The 18,957-nt window shown below is 42.1% G+C and overlaps 1 protein-coding gene across 1 annotated transcript in view; it reads left to right on the top strand.

Annotated features, from left to right (window-relative positions):
• The window catches only part of CDC42BPG (CDC42 binding protein kinase gamma), a 188,035-nt gene that overhangs the window by 96,048 nt on the left and 73,030 nt on the right, over nucleotides 1-18,957 (top strand). Inside the window, exons 6-11 of the mRNA XM_089653608.1 lie at nucleotides 1,863-1,956; nucleotides 3,011-3,211; nucleotides 9,316-9,564; nucleotides 10,044-10,123; nucleotides 12,097-12,182; nucleotides 12,270-12,353. Of these exons, the coding sequence (XP_089509734.1) occupies nucleotides 1,863-1,956; nucleotides 3,011-3,211; nucleotides 9,316-9,564; nucleotides 10,044-10,123; nucleotides 12,097-12,182; nucleotides 12,270-12,353 (794 nt within the window). The remainder of the gene's footprint in view (nucleotides 1-1,862; nucleotides 1,957-3,010; nucleotides 3,212-9,315; nucleotides 9,565-10,043; nucleotides 10,124-12,096; nucleotides 12,183-12,269; nucleotides 12,354-18,957) is intronic.

The following is an 18,957-nucleotide window of genomic DNA, read 5'->3' as shown; positions in this document are numbered from 1 at the left end:
GCTCAGCACTGTACATTACAAAGGGGGACAGAACATGTGACAGAACAATACCAATACAATGCAAAACATGACGGGATCGAGGGCCCTGCTCTTTCAAACTTACAATCTAGGAGGGAGGGGATGGTGGCACAGGAGGAGACAGCTGTGGGGGATGGAGTGGTAGGAAGAGTGGAGGAGGTTGGCAAGTTAGCAGGGGGTGGGGTAGGCTTCCCTGAAGAGATGGGTTTTCAGGGTGCGCCTAAAGGAGAGGAGAGTAGGTGATAATCTGATGGGTTGGGGCAGGGAGTTCCAGAGGATGGGTGACACCCTGGAGAAGTCCTGGAGGCAGGCATGGGAGGAGGAGACCAGAGAACTAGAGAGGAGGTCTTGTGAGGAGCGGAGTGTGCGTGCTGGGCGGTACTTGGATATTAGGTCAGTGATGTAGTACGGGGCAGTATGGTGGACAGCTTTGTACGTCAGTGTTGGGATTTTGAATTTGATTCGTTATGCAATCGGAAGCCAGTGGAGGGATTGGCAGAGGGGGGTGGCGGAAATGGAGCGGTTGGAAAGGTGAATGAGTCTGGCAGCCGTATTCAGGATCGACTGAAGCGGGGATAGCCAGCGGCGAGGCAGGCCAGTGAGGAGGGAGTTGCAGTAGTCGAGTCGTGATATGATGAGGGAGTGGATGAGCTGTTTAGTGGTTTCTGGGGTTAGGAACGTGCGTATTTTGGCAATGTTGCGAAGGTGGAGTCTGCACGAGTTTGTTAAAGATTGGACTTGGGGCTGGAAGGATAGTTTAAAGTCCAGAATGACACCAAGTACTCTGGCCTGCGGGGCGGGTTTGATGGTGTCGTTGTTGGATGTGATGGAGAAGTCAATGGGGGGTGGGGGGTGGTGTCATTCCAATTTGTGTAGATTAACCCCAGAAAGCTTTTGCCATGTTTGCAATGAAGCAACAAATTTTTTTGTGTTCTTGGAGAAATTGTAGATAGCTTCAGGTTGATGTGGAGAGATAATTGGTGATATAATTATGTTTCAAAGTGGATGTGTAGCAATTACAAGAATTATTTAAATTTTGTAATGAAAGTGGAATGTTACTTTATATCTGCACATCTATATCTAAAAGCTGGGTCCTCATGGTACTGCAGTGTGTGTGGACATCAAAGATGATTTTTCATAATCACCTTACCTTCAGTGAATTTATTATTACACTGTAAATTTATTTAGCATATTAAGCAGAAGGACATTATGTACATCCAAGCATGTTTTCGATTTTCTTCTGTTCAGTTTGCGATCCTTTTATCTATGAAATATACAATAATTGAATGGAATTTTCACCTTGGCCTCTTAACTTAGGCTCCATGCACACTGGGCGTTTTAATAACGCTGGTAACTTTAGCTGTATAAAGTCATGTTAAAAACGTAAGTTCTTCAACTTTTTTTAGCATTTTTGCATTAGTGTTTAGCGGCGTTTTTAAGCGGTTTTTCACTCTTGTGTTTTTTAGCCCCCCCCCCGCTTTTTTTTTATACCAAATCTTTTTTACCAAATAAACATTTTTTTTTTGCTCAAAAAAACATCCAAAAATGCCAGTTTGCCACGATTTACCGTGTTTTTCAGCATGAGATCATTTTTACAGCTAAAAAACTCCTCTAGAAACCCACTAGTTTTTTTCCAGCCAAAAAACGCTGATTACAGTCTGTATGCATGGACACATAGGGTAACATGCTGGGGAGTTTACTGGCAGTAGAAAAAAATGTCAAAAGCCAAAAACCACAGCTGTAAAAACGTCCAGTGTGCATGAGGACTTAACTATTCTAAACAACATTACAAGTAATTGTATGTAGAGTAATTTTGAGTTTGCTGTTTTATTTCCTCTACACAGAGATATAAAACCAGATAACGTTCTCATTGACATGAAAGGCCACATCAGACTTGCAGACTTTGGATCATGTCTGAAGATGAAACCAGATGGCATGGTAATTGTGCATTTTGTATTCTCCCAAAATTATTCTGTGATTGAAAATATGTACATTTGACCTCAAGATCTCATTGGTACGAAAGATATATGGTGTACATATTGTAACTCTAGTGAAAAACTTTAAGTTTTAAATAGTGTTGGGAAGGGTTACAGTATCAGTATCTCCCCCCCCCCCCCTTTTACTTACCTGAACACTCATTCAATCCAGCACTGTGCCTGTCTGCAGCTCTTCTCTGCCCTTACTTCCCAGTCTCATAGGCTTTGCTAAGGCAACGGGAACTATTGGCTTACACTGCTATCAATCCAAGCCAGTGATAAGGAAGTCGGGGGTGGGGCTAAGTACCACTATCCATGTCAAACGTAGACAGCGAGGCTCAGGACAGAGCCCGCACAAGTGCCCCCAAAGAAAGCTGCTTTCTATGAGAGCACTCGTTTGTTTGTTTTTTTTATGAAGCATTTAAAATCACTTTAATACTTTATTTGTGCACACATAAATATATTTTTTAAATTATATTGATCATAACTTAAATCCTATAGTCTTCTGTCTGGCGATATCACCATAAGGCACTGCCAATGTAATTGAATATCTTGCACATGAGTAGCTGGGCTGATTTGGAATAAAAGCTTGATTTTACCCCTCGAACGTCGACTATTGTCAACTACTCATCATAACATTACTTTAGTTATAGGTGACCCAAATTTATCTAAGGATTTTCTTAGGATTTAATGTGTGCTCTTTTTTTATAGTACCTATTCAACTGCTGCAGCTGTAAATTTCCAAAACATGTTATGCAGTTAGTTCACTTTTTTTTCCGCCTAAATGTATGAGCATATATTCCCTGGAAAATGGACACTGACAAAAAGTCAAAGTGCATTACATCTTCATTTCTGGTCTGTACTATGCTGTACAGGAAGAGAGCTTCATTTAGTGTGGTGTCCTAGGAAGTAGGATGTTTTGGGTTTCTTCTAAATTTGGTCTAGGAGTCAAAAACACATTAAGTTGGCTTAGACTTTTAATTTTGTGTTTGCTTTTTGTTTTTTTTGATTAATAGGTGGAATCCTCAGTGGCAGTTGGCACGCCTGACTATATTTCTCCAGAAATTTTACAAGCTATGGAGGATGGCAAGGGGAAGTATGGAACAGAATGTGACTGGTGGTCTCTAGGAGTCTCCATGTATGAACTCCTGTTTGGGGAAACTCCTTTCTATGCAGAGTCTCTTGTAGAGACCTATGGAAAAATTATGAATCATGAGGTACTTTTTTTTTTTTTTTTTTTTTTTTTTTTTTTAATTTAAGTTCTCTACGTTTATTTAGCAATTCTCTATTTAGTCAGATATGTCATATGTCCTCATCTTCACAGAATATTCTTTTATCATATGAGAAAGTAAAAGGGAGTAATTATTTAGTGTTTTTTTGTGTATACTTTAATCATTGTTACAAATGTTTGGAATTCAGTTACTTTATTTCGAATGACATCCCAGTGCATTGTAAAAGCACTTGTCCTTTCCCAAGGGAAAGTGCAGACCTGTATTCATCTTATAAACCACTAAGTGTTGCATAATTAGTAAACTAAAACTCTTCTGTCTGCAGTCTGTACCCCATCCCAGTTATTCCCCATTAGACCCGGCCATCTTGGCTTTTGCGCAGCATACAGAATGTTAAAGTCTGAAAATTATAGACTATACCTCAGTAACCTTGAGACAGTGCAGTAGATATACATCAGCAGCTAGGCAGAGTAGTTAGAAATGGCAATGAGAGCTTTGCTGATGTTTAACAAAAAAATCTAAATTTGTTTATCCATAAAAGCCCTGTTTAGTCTGCTACATGTTTTGCAGCAAAAGAGTGCATTAAAAATGTCAAGCCAACATTTCATATTCCTGTTATGACTGCTGTACCACATGGAATCCTTGATGATCCTTCCAGTCGTTCTGCTTTCCAAATAAAAATTGACCACACTAGGGAGGAGAGCACTGCATGGTCATTTCTCTAGCAATGCTAGGAATTAATCCAATTATCAGACTTTGGCTGACATGCCCCCCTTCTAAGCCATTCACTGGGAAAAATCATGTTCTGCTGTTTCTCCACCCCCAGCTCCTTAGGCAGCTGGGAACAGAGAGTATGTGATCACTTATAAAAAAGGGGAAAAAAGATATTTATATTGTAAACTGAATGGATTAAGGTGAGGATTTATATATACATAAAAAGCTGATGGAGCAGATTATGAAGGTTCTACTATGCTTACATGCTTCAGGAGTGGATAGGATCCCTTTTAACAAGTAACCAAAAGCAAAAATAAGCATAATGTACCTTCCCTGCATAGGGTTGAGCCCCCTCCCTAGTTGCTAAAAAATGTGACTTGCTGGCAATGTTAATAATGGGAAAGAAATGATAAGGCCGAATGTAGCATAGTATTGTGTCATGGTAAGCAATTCCTGAATTGTTCCTTGTCAAAACGTTTTTTTTGGTAGATTAAATGCATATTATTAAATGTAGAAGATATCTGAAATGTGTTTTCTATGTCCAGTAAAACCTATTTGCGAAACAAAATTGTGTTGTATTATTGCTGCTACATTACAATGTGCATGTAGTTTTCATACATAGTGACTGCATACCAAATAATAAATCTTTGTGGTTTAATAGAGGCTTTCAGGCTGCAAACCATTCATTGCTATCAGTAATATGTTTAATTTAAGAAAAAAAAAATCTTGAAAGGGGTTGGTCCTGGCTATTTAAGTATCAGTGGTTTTACGCTATCCAACCCAGGTATCATAACAGTAATTTGTAAATAATGTAGTGACATGGTGGATCCAGAGTTCATCTTTTTAGTTTGAGATCTTGCTGCCTTTTAACATTAAAGTAGAATTAAAGACAAACCTTTTTCCTGACTCCAAAATGGGAGCAAACATGTGATATACAGGTGAAACTCGAAAAATTAGAATATTTTGCAAAAGTTTATTTATTTCAGTAATGCAACTTAAAAGGTGAAACTAATATATGAGATAGACTCATTACATGCAAAGCAAGATAGTTGAAGCCGTGATTTGTCATAATTGTGATGATTATGGCTTACAGCTCATGAAAACCCCAAATCCACAATATTAGAATATTACATGCAATCAATAAAACAAGGATTATACATAGAACAATATCGAACCTCTGAAAAGTATAAGCATGCATATGTACTCAGTACTTGGTTTGGGCCCCTTTTGTAGCAATTACTGCCTCAATGCGGCGTGGCATGGAAGCTATCGGCCTGTGGCACTGCTGAGGTGTTATGGAAGACCAGGATGCTTCAATAGCGGCCTTCAGCTCTTCTGCATTGTTCGGTCTCATGTCTCTCATCTTTCTCTTGGCAATGCCCCATAGATTCTCTATGGGGTTCAGGTCAGGCGAGTTTGCTGGCCAATCAAGCTCAGTAATCCCACGATCATTGAACCAGGTTTTGGTGCTTTTGGCAGTGTGGGCAGGCGCCAAGTCCTGCTGGAAAACGAAGTCCGCATCCCCATAAAGCTCGTCTGCGGAAGGAAGCAAGAAGTGCTCCAAAATCTCCTGGTAGACGGCTGTGTTGACCCTGGACTTAATGAAGCACAGTGGACCAACACCAACAGATGACATGGCTCCCCAAATCAACACAGACTGTGGAAACTTCACACTGGACTTCAAGCATCTTGCAGTGTGTGTCTCTCCATTCTTCCTCCATACTCTGGGTCCTTGGTTTCCAAATGAGATGCAAAAGTTGCTCTCATCAGAAAAGAGGACTTTGGACCACTGAGCAAAAGACCAGGTCTGTTTCTCTTTAGCCCAGGTAAGATGCTTCTGACGTTGTTTGTTGTTCAGGAGCGGCTTGACAAGAGGAATACGACATTTGAAGCCCATGTCCAGGATCCGTCTGTGTGTGGTGGCTCTTTATGCACTGACTCCAGCCTCAGTCCACTCCTTGTGAAAGTCCTCAACACTTTTGAATGGCCTTTTCCTGACAATCCTCTCCAGGCTGCGGTCATCCCTGCTGCTTGTGCACCTTTTTCTTCCACACTTTTCCCTTCCGCATAACTTTCTATTAATGTGCTTTGATACAGCACTTTGGGAACATCCAACTTCTTTTGCCATTACCTTTTGAGGCTTTCCCTCCTTATGGAGGGTGTCAGTGATGGTTTTCTGCACAACTGTCAGGTCAGCAGTCTTTCCCATGATTGTGATTCCTACTGAATCAGACTGAGAGACCATTTAAAGGCTCAGGAACCCTTTGCAGGTGTTATGGCTTAATTAGCTGATTAGAGCGAGACACTTTGAGCCTAGAATATTGCACCTTTTCACAATATTCTAATTTTCTGAGATTGTGGAATTGGGGTTTTCATGAGCTGTAAGCCATAATCATCACAATTATGACAAATCACAGCTTGAACTATCTTGCTTTGCATGTAATGAGTCTATCTCATCTATTAGTTTCACCTTTTAAGTTGCATTAATGAAATAAATGAACTTTTGCACAATATTCTAATTTTTCGAGTTTCACCTGTAGTTCCGCCCCTATATCCATCCACAGGACCTGTGTTTATCTATAAAAGTCTGACTGAGAGCAACCTTCCCCATTCTCCTTTTTGTCCTCCAAGATCTACAACTGGGTTGGTCCTGAGACTTGGCACTGAGGAGGAAAAACATTTCCCCTGTGGGATTTTATTCTGGCACTGGATTTCCTTGCCAGGTCTCTGTCTTCAGTAGGACATCACTTGAGAAGCAGTGTCCCCCGATAACTTCTGGGGGCAGACTTTTGGACCTGCAAGCGTTTCAAGCTACAGAGTATTACATCTTCTTCTTTCTTATGAACAAGTTGGGGTCTGTCCATTGAGCACCTTTGTCCCCAGGTGGCTTCAGTTTTCATCTTACAAATTGGTGATTCCATCCTCTTTGGCACAGATGGTACCTAACCTACACAAGTTGGATGTACCAGGTATCTAAGATGCCTACCTTCAAGCTGCTTTCTAGTTTAAATCCTATGGGAGGCTGTTCGTGTTTACATCAGGCAAATTCAAATGAGGAAGCTGCAGTGAATCTTATCTTGGGAGTGTCAAGGTCATCCTGAAAACAGTGCAGCCAGACAAGAGCCTCCAGAAGTTGTAGAGGCTCATTCAGCCAGGACCATCTCTACATTCGGGGTAGTGCATGCAAAGTGTCTATGAAGACTTTTGCAAAGCAGCAGGCTAGTTACCACAGAGCACCTGCCTCAGGCACTACAGGGAAGATCCAGGGACTTATACATCAATGGAATTCAACAGAATGGTAGTTTAGGCTTCCATGTCCATTGTAATGCAGTTTTACTATACAGTTTAATCCTCCCTGTTTAGCTAGTTATTTATCACATGTATGCTGCCATGTTGTCATTGAAAAATGGAAAATTGTATCATACGTACCGTAATTTTCCTTTCCTGACGCCAATCCATGGCAGCATACGAACTCTCCCTTGTTTGATCTTGATTGTACGGTGAATGGGGGAGGTTGCTCTCAGTCAGAATTGTATAAATTATACAATGTCCTGTGAGTGGATTTAGGGGCAGAGCTATATCACATGTATGCTGCCATGATTTTGCGTCGGGAAAGGAAAATTACGGTAAATATGATGCAATTTTCCTTTTTTTTTTTTCTGGATAGAATAAGGGACGGATTTGTTGCCCTTTGTGTCCCTTTTGGAGAGAATTTTCTTCACTTCCTGTCTCATAGCCAAAACAGGAAGTGAGTGGAAATGTGAGGGAATCCATGGTTGTCACCTGAGCTAGTGTCCCCCATTGGAAGATTTGCCCTCTATTTTTATTTTTAATTTTCTTTTACTTCACTTTCTGTGATGACAGTAAACATAGAGGGTGAATCTCCCTAACAAGGACACAAGACACACAAAAAAACCTGACAGGGGTTCTTATCCCTCTCTACTCTATCCAAAGCAAAAAAAAAAGATTTGCCTAATTGCAGCAAGCAGGAAGAAATCTGCATAAATATAGTGCAACGTTGAGATCAGATCAAATTAGACTTGTTTGGGCAGGAATTGATAAAGATGGCACAATTTTCACAGGTTTTCATTCACAAAAATCCTGTAGGACATCACACATGCTTGTGAGAGTGTTTTGGCAAATATGCAAATACGCCATAAACAACAACCTTTGCTTGTGTCAGACACCTGCAGTGTCTTTTTGTTTTTTCATGGGGTACCTGATCTATTTCCAATAGTTTCATTTATATGGGAAAAAGTTTTATATATATATATATATATATATATATATTAGTTTATTATTTTTTTAAATATTTATTTATAATTCATATGTAGCGCTACCCTCACGAGGGCTGCTGTGTTTCCAAACCTGAGATTGGCTAGTCTCCCACAAGCATGTAGATTAGATCTCCACCCCTTCTGCTCCCTGGCTTCTGGAAGGTTCCATGGTCCTCCACAACCAGAACTGTTAAGTCATCCAGCTTGACCTGCAGTAACCTGACCTTAATCACAGACTCGCACAGTTACCATGTGTCATACCCAATAGATTTGCCTACACTATTCTAGCAGCACACTAGAGGGTACTACTTATAAAAGCAGTATAATGTTGCAGTGAGGTTGCAGGGAATGCAGGGCAGAGCTTGATCATGGAGCACCCTGGAAATGCTGGTGAGGTCAGATGTCCCAGGATTTCCCATGCATGTTTAAATTGTGCTAAAGAACACTCCTAAGCTGCCTATACATAGATCGAAATTTAGCCTGTTCAGCAAGGATTGGATGAATTTTGTTCCATGTGTGGCTATAGCAGTTGAGCAGAAATCGATCTACCGATTTGACTTTTGTTCAACTGCCCGGTCGTGTTTTTTTTTTCTGCTTGATTAGCACTGCAGGCAATAAGACTGCAGTACTGACCCAGAGTATTCTGATGGTTAGGAAGTCTCTCCACTATCAGAATGCAAAGACACAGTGGGGAGGATTGCTCCATCAACCTGAAGAAGTGGATGAGGGAATCAGGTCAGTTTTTTTTTTTTTTTTCGTTCATCCTGCTGGTCGAAACTGACTCATGTATGACCAACCTTAGGCTAGGGCTAAGCTGATGACTTTAATCTTTTTATGAAGAGATTGATACTATTTGCTGGTAGTCACCTGAATAGTCCAGAGCTACACAAGAGATCTTTGTTAACTCATTCCCGCTACCAAGTTTGCTATTTTATCACTAGGTGTTGCAAATGATTGTTAAATAAGTGAAACAAATATCTGAAATAAGGTCATATGGGTGTTTTATCAATGCACCTGTTATTTTTTTAAATTGAAACTTAAATTATTCCACATTAGGTTATTATATAGTGCTTGACTATTAAACTTTTATTTCTGGTACAGGAACATTTGCAGTTTCCATCTGACATTACTGATGTATCTGAGCATGCAAAGGATCTCATCAAGCGACTTATATGCCGGCAAGAGAAACGCCTTGGAAGAGGAGGTGTCAGCGATTTTAAGAAACACCCATTCTTTAGCGGAGTAGATTGGGATAACATACATACTGCTGTTCCACCCTATATTCCTGAGGTTGACAACCCAGCAGACACCTCCAACTTTGATGTGGATGATGATTCTTTGAAAAGTTCGGTTGGTGATGATTTTCTGTTTATTTGTTCAATTTCTATGCTAACTAAAAAAATTAAGCACATGTTAACTGTGCCAAGTCTATATGATATTCCACATGACATAGGATATATTAAGGACATTAATGCAGAGTAGAAATGCATACAGCTGATTTAAGTTGCAAATGTTCCCTAAAATGTAAAGAGAGACCATTCTACTTTCTTTTTGTTTTTATGTGAGTGGATAGAATCACTGTCATGTTTTTAATCTTTTTTTTTTTTATTATTATTCTTCCTGTCAAGTTTGCAGACAAAAAGTCAAGGGAAATTTCCTTAAAGAGGAGTTTTACAGCCATGTGATATTTGTGCTATTGCATGTGTTTTTTGTTATCCCAGGGTTATATAAATATCCCTACTCCAATGCATTTATATTTTGCTGGAAAATTTAATATATGAACCATCAATAGCATTTTACAGATTAAATATAATTTTACATTTCTCCAGGAAACATTACCTCCAAATAACCTCAATGGGTTTGCTGCTCATCTTCTGCCTTTTGTGGGATTCACATTTACATCCAACTGGTAAGTATACAAGAACGAATATATGACCAATCACTGAAGGCAATTATTTCCTAGGCGAAATATAGGTCTGCCATTACTGTCTCCGCATGGTGCCAGAAGTGTAACCCCCCAGAACTTCCCCCCCATAATGAATGTGGATAAAACGGCAGCATGAAGCAGCTTTAAAGAACTACTAGAGTTCACAATACTTATCTCTGCTTAAACAATCTGACAACATCATCTCTCTGGTCATCTTGGTCATCACGGGGACGACATATCTCCAGTACATGTGCACGAGTTCAGTCATTCCATTAAGCAAAGGATGGATCCTATGAAGCCACATATCTATGCACACCCGCTAGTATTGAAATGAATGGCAGTCTCAGCCTAGGCTCCAATTAGGCCACTCCCCCAGGCTGAGATGGCCATTCATTCCAACACCAGCGGGTCTACATAGATGTGTGGCTTCATGGGATCTATCCTTTGCGTAACAGTTGCTTGGAGCTCTTTCCTTGGCCTGTACTCATAGTGGTAGACACAGGGTTGCTTTCCTTTGTAGCCTGAGCAGCACACATTTTTCCATTACTGGTTCACAGTTCAGTCATTCCATCACACAGGCACTGTGCCCGAATGTAAACGGAACTGTGCATGTGCAGCTTTAGAGAGGACTGCAAGCAGACAGGCAGCTTTATTTTATTGCAGAAGAGACTTTGGATGTCTTTTCTGCAATAAAGAGCTTGTCTGCTCACATTTTAAAATGTAGTTCCACTTTAATGTAGGTCAAATGCGGATTAGAAGGTCAGTTGCAGGTCACAAAAATTTCTGAAGGAATACAGATGGAATGCAGAATATTTTTAAACTGGCTTAAAACACAGGTGGAATGCACCTGAAAGCCTGCTTCATATACGCATCTAAACAAACCCTTTATGCTGACCCTCTGCTTTAGTACTTAAAGTGGCTGATCTAGAAAAAAAATTAAAAAGTATTCAGGTTAGGAAAGTCAGATTGAAGTAAAAAATTCTTCTCTGCTAGTTTCTTCTCAATTAGGGGCTCAGGGTATTGAAGTTAAAGGATAAACATGACATCCAGGCACCAAGCATTTGCAGAATGAAAAAACAGCAATGGCAAACATTATGGGGTTGATTTGCTAAAACTGGAGAGTGCAAAATCTGGTGCAGCTCTGCACACAAACCAATCAGCTTCCAGGTTTTATTGCCAAAGCTTAATCGAACAAGCTGAAAGTGTTTTTAAAGGCTGAAGGTTTTTTACCTTCATGCATTCTATGCATGATGGTAAAAAACTTTGTGTGTTGCTCCCCCCCAGCGATGTAAAGACAAGCCACTGCTATCCCGGGACTTCCTCTCTTCGTTGACAGACAGCAGCAGAAGCCATTGGCTCTCACTGCTGTCATTCACAGCCAGTGAGCCAATGAGAAGAAAGCAGGGGGCGGGGCCTGAGCCATGGCTTTGTGTCTTATGGACGCATAGTGCGGGGCTCCAGAGTGAGCACGCACCAGTGCCCCATAGCAAGCAGCTGGCTATTGGAGGCACTGGTCAAGGAGGAGGAGCCAGGATTGGGGGTGGGGGTCTGAGAAGAGGAAGATTGGGCCTGCTCTGTGCAAAACCATTGTGCAGAGCAGGTAATTATGACATATTTATGTATTTATTTTTAAAACTGAAGTTAAAAGCTGATTGGCTACCATGCACAGCTGCACCAGATTCTAAATGCACCAGTTTTTGTAAATCTCCTTTTTGTTTCTTTCCCTTTAATTTTTTGGCAAATATGCAGTTCTTATGTCTTGTGTATTTATGTACTTTTGGATTTGCTGGGTTATATTCTTTGCTATATTTTATGGTTTTGCCTTGAAGATTATGTAAATGTGGTGGAAGATGTTTGGGTGTGTTCTTTTTCAGGTTGTTCAACTAATTGCTTAGTTTTTTTGTAGTTCATTCCACTTTCTGTTATTTAAGTATCTGTTTAAAATACAAATTTAGCTCCTTGTCAGACGCTGGAACACTGATCAACTGTGTCAGTAATGGTGTAGGAAATAAACTGGGGCAGGAAAAAGATCAGTATCAAGGTGAGTACATGTACATAATAATATTACTTCTGCAAGGCCTGTCTGTACTGTACTGCATTCTGAACATTCAATGCTTTGTTTTTGAAGATCTTGTGCAAAACACAATCAACAAAGACAATGAGATCCGCAGTTTGAAGATCGAAATAGAAGTTCTGCAGAAGAAATTATCAGGTGAGTACTGGATCCTATATAGACAGAAGAGCTGAATATAATTATGTTTAAAACTATCATTGCAAAGACATGCATGCTTATATAAGCCAAGTTTGCATATTATGCTCTGGCGTCATTATTTAGGGGTAATGGTAGTGAATTACAGAAAAAAAATGGACTATTCTGTTATGTGGCTGCCGATACTGTATATCCACATTGTACACTACTTTACCTGGTTCATTTATTTTAACATTCCTGTATTGTACATCATGGGACGTAAAACAGGCCATAATAGTGACTGGGGGTTATATGCCACCTATCAGTGAATGGACACTGGCCGCCCAATCAAACAGGAAGTTCTCCCTCATATAACCCCTCTGAAACAGAAAGTAATCAGTTTTTTTGCTAGTGTCTGTAAGGTGGATGGTCACTGAACATGTGCTGCATGTGCTCTGTGAGCATACTGGGAGGTCTGGAACAATTCAACTGGGAATCAAGGAACTCAATCGGATCCATTCAAAAATCTGTTAGCCAGAATGGATGGTACCTGAGCCTCGCTGGATAAGAAGAATAATCCTTGGGGTTTTGCCTGTAATGCGGCCTTCGGGCACTGGAGCCTGCGTTATAGAGCCATACAAAGCAGTTTGCAGGAGCTGACAGGGGAGAGATCTGTATTGTCTTCATACAGGTCTCTCCCCCGTCAGAGATACTCGGTGATTGACAGCCAAGGCCGTGAATGGCGGCGAGAGTAGGGCTCGTGCGCGCCCCCTACCCAGAACTGCAAAATCACGTATAAATATGTGACTTTGCGCACCCGTGCTGCCCTGTAGCAGTATTTCTATTATAGGGCAATGCGGAACTGGTTAAATGCCTTCTTCAGCTCTGTGTATACAAAGGAGCATGGTGGAGCTGTTGTCCTTAATTGGCATGGTATTGATACAGCACCAGATCATCCACATTGGTTCACAACTGATATGATCTGGAAATATTTAGACAGAATAAAGATGAATAAAGCACCTGGACCAGATGGCATATACCCACGGGTCCTTAAAGAATTGACCCCTGTCATTTCAAAGCCATTGTTTCTAATTTTTAGGGACTCTTTAACCACTTGCCTACCAGGCACTTATACCCCCTTATTTACCAGGCCAATTTTCAGCTTTCAGCGCTGCCGCACTTTGATTGACAATTGCGCGGTCATGCAACATTGTACCCATATGAAATTTTGATCATTTTTTTCTCACATATAGAGCTTTCTTTTGGTGGTATTTAATTGCCACTGGGCGCTTTACTTTTTGCGCTATAAATAAAAAAAAGTGCAAAAAATTTGAAAAAAAAAAAAAGTTTCTTTGTTTCTATTATAAAATTTTTCAAACAGGTATTTTTTCTCCTTCACTGATGTGCGTTGATGAGGCAGCACTGATAGGCGGCACTGATAGGCAGCACTAAAGGGCACTGATAGGCAGTACTAATGAGGTGGCACAGATAGGCGGCACTAATATGCAGCACTGATAGGCGGCACTAATATGCAGCACTGATAGGCGGCACTGATAGGTGACACTGATGATGGGTACTGATAGACGGCACTGACTGGCATCACTGCTGGGCACTGACTGGCGGCACTGACTGGCACAACCCCTGGGCACTGACTGGCACTGCTGGGCTGCACTGCTGGGCTGCACTGCTGGGCTGCACTGGTGGGCGGGCACTGGTGGGTGGGCACAGGTGGGTGGCACTTCTGGGCACAGGTGGGTGGCACTTCTGGGCACAGGTGGGTGGCACTTCTGGGCACAGGTGTGTGACACTGCAGAGTGGCACAGGTGGGTGCACTGCTGGGCACAGGTGGGTGCACTGCTGGGCACAGGTGGGTGATCTGCTGTGCACAGGTGGGCGGAGCTAGTGGGCGCCCTGCTGGGCACAGGTGGGCGGAACTTGCGGGTGGCACTGCTGGGCACCGATCATCAGGGCACTGATCATCAGTGCCCTGATGATCGGTGCTGATCCCCGCTCTGACAACTGCCGGTTTTCGGCAGTACTTTCCTCACGATCTGACAGCGTGAGGAAAGTGCAGCCGAGAACCGGCACTTGCATTTCCCTGTGATCAGCGTGTCATTGGACACCGCTGATCACGTGGTAAAAGGCCGCTGGGATCGGCCTTTTACCACATCACGTGATCAGCTGTGTCCGTAGGACACAGCGATCACGGAGATCGCCGGGTGCGCGCCCCCTGGGGCGCGCAGGAGAGCGCGTTCTGGGGGACGTCCTATGACGTCCACTCAGAACTGGCCGGCCGCAGTGAAGCCGTCATTCGGCTATCTGCGGTCGGCTACTAGTTAATGACTGGCATAGTTCCATTGGATTGGCGTACGGCCAATGTGGTGCCTATATTTAAAAAGGGATCAAAATCTTTACCAAGTAATTATAGACCTGTTAGCTTAACATCTATAGTTAGGAAGATACTGAAGAGTTTAATAAAGGACCACATAGATGAGTTCTTGCTGAGAGAAAAAAATATTTTAAGCAACAGGCAGCATGGATTCATGAAAGACAGAAGTTGTCAAATAAATCTGATTTCTTTTTATGAGGAGGTGAGCAAAACCTTGGACAGAGGGGTGGCTGTGGCTGTGGCTTACTTGGATTTTGCAAAAGCATTTGACAGTTCCCTACACACGGCTAATGTGTAAGGTAAAGTCTACAGGTTTGGAAATATCAGTATGTAAATGGATAGAAAACTGGCTAGAAAAATGGATAGAAAAATGGATAGAAAACTAAAAAAGATTGTATTCAGAGAGTAGTGGTTAATGATTCATACTCTGAATGGTCTAGGGTTGTCAGTGGTGTACCTCAAGGCTCAGTGTTGGGACCCTTACTTTTTAATATATTTATAAATGATATAGGGTTTGGGATTAAAAATGGTGTTTCAGTCTTTTCAGATGACACCAAGCTGTGCAGTGGAATAACGTCCTTACAGGATGTCTCCAATTTACAAGTACAATCTCAATGCACTGTTTAATTGGGCAACTTTGTGGCAAATGAGGTTTAATGTTGATAAATGTAAGGTTATGCACTGGGGGGGGCTAAGAATATGCATGCATTCGACATACTAGGGGGGTATAACTGGAGGCATCTATGGTGGAGAAGGATCTGGGAGTTCTGGTAGATCACAAGCTTAATAATGGCATGCAATGCCAAGCTGCGGTTTCTAAAGCAAGCAAAATCCTATCTTATATTAAAAGAGGTATAGACTCCAGAGAGAGAGAGACATCATTTTACCTCTGTACAGATCATTAGTAATACCTCATCTGGAATATGAAGTTCAGTTTTGGGCACCAATTCACTAAAAGAACATTGTGGAACTGGAGAAAGTGCAGAGAAAGGTAACCAAACTAATAAGAGGCATGGAGGAGCTCAGCTATGAGGAAAGATTGGAGGAACTGAATTTATTTTCTCTTGAGAAGTGGAGATTAAGAGGGGATATGATCGACTTGTATAAATACATCAGTGGTTCATATAGTGAACTCAGCGTAGCATTTTTCACCCTGAGGTCATCACAGAGGACCAGGGGGCACTCTTTACATCTGGAGGAAAAGAGATTTAATCTCCAAATACGGAGAGGTTTCTTCCCAGTAAAAGCTGTGAAAATGTGGAATAGACTCCCTCGAGAGTTGGTTCTGGCCAGCTCAGTGGATTGCTTTAAAAGTGGCCTGTATTCTTTCCTAGATTCACACAATATAACTGGATACTAACATTTATAGCTAAAGTTGATCCAGGGAATATCTTCTCGGGGGATCAGGAAGGAATTTTATCCCCTGCAGGAGCAAATAGGATCATACTTTTGCTGGTTTTTTTTGCCTTCCTCTGGATCACCTGTGGGTATAGGATTATAACTTGTTTTTTTTTTGTTTTTTTTTCTGTGGTTGAACTGGATGGACTTTTGTCTTTTTTCAGCCAGACTAACCATGCAACTATGTAACGAAGATGCAGTAGAGGATCTTGAAGAGGGTCAGGCAATTGATTCTCTGTCAGAGGAGTCACAGCCTGATGAGAAACAGGGGGTCACTGCTTCTCACTCACAGAGGTAATTCGTTAAGACCCTATGGTCCGGTCAGGTTTCAAGTTACCCCCCGTGGAGGCATCTGAGGTTTCTTATTCCTCTTTGGGCTCATCAAAGCTGCCACAAAGCACTCAGGCTTTTCCAGTGCATCCTCTTTTGCAGCAAGTTATCTATGCTGACTGGGATCACCCAGATAGTTTTTATTCCGTCTAAAAGATTCTCCCTTCTGTATGCTATGAAGAAGAAATATGTTAGTAGGGCATGCTGATTGTGTCTTGTCCCTGAATAAGCATTTAACTTGCCCTGTGGATAATGCTCAGATGTTTAAGGATAGAAAATTAGAATCTCTCCTCAAGGATCTCTTCACTGGCAGGGGCTGCCTCACAACCAACGGTTGCTGCTGTCGGTATATGTCAGAGTCTCAATGACCATGTTAGACGGGTGATTGAAAGACCATCTATTCTGGAGGAGGATACGGCTGTGGATTTGGCAGATTTACAGCATGCCTTGTATTTTACAGTTTATGCCCTTAAGGATTTGATTCAGCAGATCTCTCGCATGGCCCTTCTGTCGGTGCACATGCACAGGGTCTTGTGGTCAGAGTTGCTCGGTGGAACTAGCAAGCATTTCTCTGTACATAGGGCTCTGTGTCTAGGGGAACATTTCAGGGCCAGGGTCAGAGGAAACCCTGGGTGCAGAAATCCGCCAAGTCATATTCTAAGTCTGCTTCATTATCAAGGGGCACCCCCACTCGTGTGCGCAGGGTGAGGGGGGAGACTTTTTTTTTTTTTTTTTTTCCGGAGGTCTGGAAAGAGCTGAAAAGTGGTCACTTATACAGTTTCTCAGGGGTACAGACTAGAGTTTCGGGGAATTCCTCCTCCCGGTTTCTTAGGTCCAAAGTATCTACAAAACCATTGAGAAGGAAATTTTTATTTCAGGAACTTTCAGGGCGTGATAGCGGAGGTTCCAACGAACGGAAGGTTCCATGGATTTCATTCAATCCTGTTCACATTTCCAAAACCGAATGGGGATGTAATACCTCTTCTAGACTTAAAGGGGCTAAACTGGTTCCTAAAGATTTGTTAATTTCAGATGTCAGTTTGGTCAGTAGTCGCATCTTTACAAGAGGGAAACGTTCTAGCATCCATAGACATCAAGGATGCATACTTGCATGTGGCGATATTTCTCGGTCATCAAAAGTTTGTTTACAAAAATTCTGGCTCCAGTTCTGGGGCTGCTCAGAACTCAGGGAGTATCGATTTTATGCTATCTGGAGGATATACTGCTCAGGGGTCAGTCTGGTCCAAGCCTGAGAAAAAATGTGGCCCTTGCCACATCTGGCTCTGCAGCCAGTACAGAGTCTGGAGTATTTGGGGTTGATCCTAGACACTGTCCAGGCAAAGGTGTTTGTACCTCCAGGTAAAAGCCATGCCCTAAGAGATCAGGTTCAGAGTTTCAGGAGCAGGAAGTATCCCTCCATTCGTCTCTGTATGAAGTTAATGGGGAAGATGGTATCCTCATTTCAGGCAGTGCCCTATGCTCAGTTCTACTAAAAGCCTTTACAGAGGAATATTCTGTCGGCATGGAACAAAAAGATTCCAACGTTGTATTGCCCTATATCTCTGTCCCCCAGCCATATAGATTTTTCCCACCAGTGATTTGGAAGATGGTAACAACCGGTGCCAGCCTCTTGGGTTGGAGGGCTGTTCTAGAGGAGACCACAGTCCAGGGGACAGGAAAAGATCCTTCCTATCAATATCCTGGAGCTACGGGCATTGTGGCTTGCCCTGAGATATTGGGCGACCAGGCTTCATGGTTGAGCAGTCAGAATCCAGTCCGACAATGCCACAGCAGTGGCATACATCAACCACCAAGGTGGTACCAAGAGCCGGAGGGCTCAGGAGGAGGTACATCACATTCTGGTTTGGGCAGAAGGGCATGTTCCAGTTCAGTATTCACTCCAGGGACAGAGAATTGGCAGGCAGACTACCTCAGTCATCGGCAGTTGTTTCTGGGAGAATGGGTTCTGCATCCCGAAGTGTTCTAGGCAATCTTGCAGCATTGGGGGTGCCCAGTTGTAGATCTATTGGCATCCAGGTTCAAGAGCAAGGTGGACAGGTTTGTGTCCAGAATGCGAGACCCTCTTGCGATAGGGGTGGATGCTTTGGTAATACTGCTTATGCTTATAGAACTTGGAAGGCATATATTTCCTGGTGTGAGGTTCAAATATGGCACCTGTGGAAATATTTGATTAGGAGAATTTAGTCTTTTCTCCAATCAGGAGTAGAAAAGAAGTTGGCTGTTGGTACTATTAAGGGTCAGGTTTCAGCCTTGGCTGTTTTTTTTTTTCTTCCCAAACACTGATTGCTTATCACTATTTGGTTTGTATTTTTTTTTTTTACAGGGAATGATGCGTACTATTCCTCCTGTCAGACAGCCCCTCTGTCCTTTAGGACTTGAATTTGGTCTTGGCAGTTTTACAGAAACCACCATTTGAGCCTTTCAGGGAAATTCCTTAGTTCTGCTAACTGGAAAGGTTCTGTTTTTGGTGGCAATCACCTCTGCAAGAAG

Source organism: Staurois parvus, unplaced genomic scaffold, assembly GCF_062004578.1.
Source record: "Staurois parvus isolate SC_StPar_1 unplaced genomic scaffold, SC_StPar_1.0 ptg000715l, whole genome shotgun sequence".
Taxonomy (NCBI): domain Eukaryota; kingdom Metazoa; phylum Chordata; class Amphibia; order Anura; family Ranidae; genus Staurois; species Staurois parvus.
The sequence above is the reverse complement of the archived record's forward strand: the minus strand, read 5'-3'. Positions and strand labels throughout refer to the sequence as shown.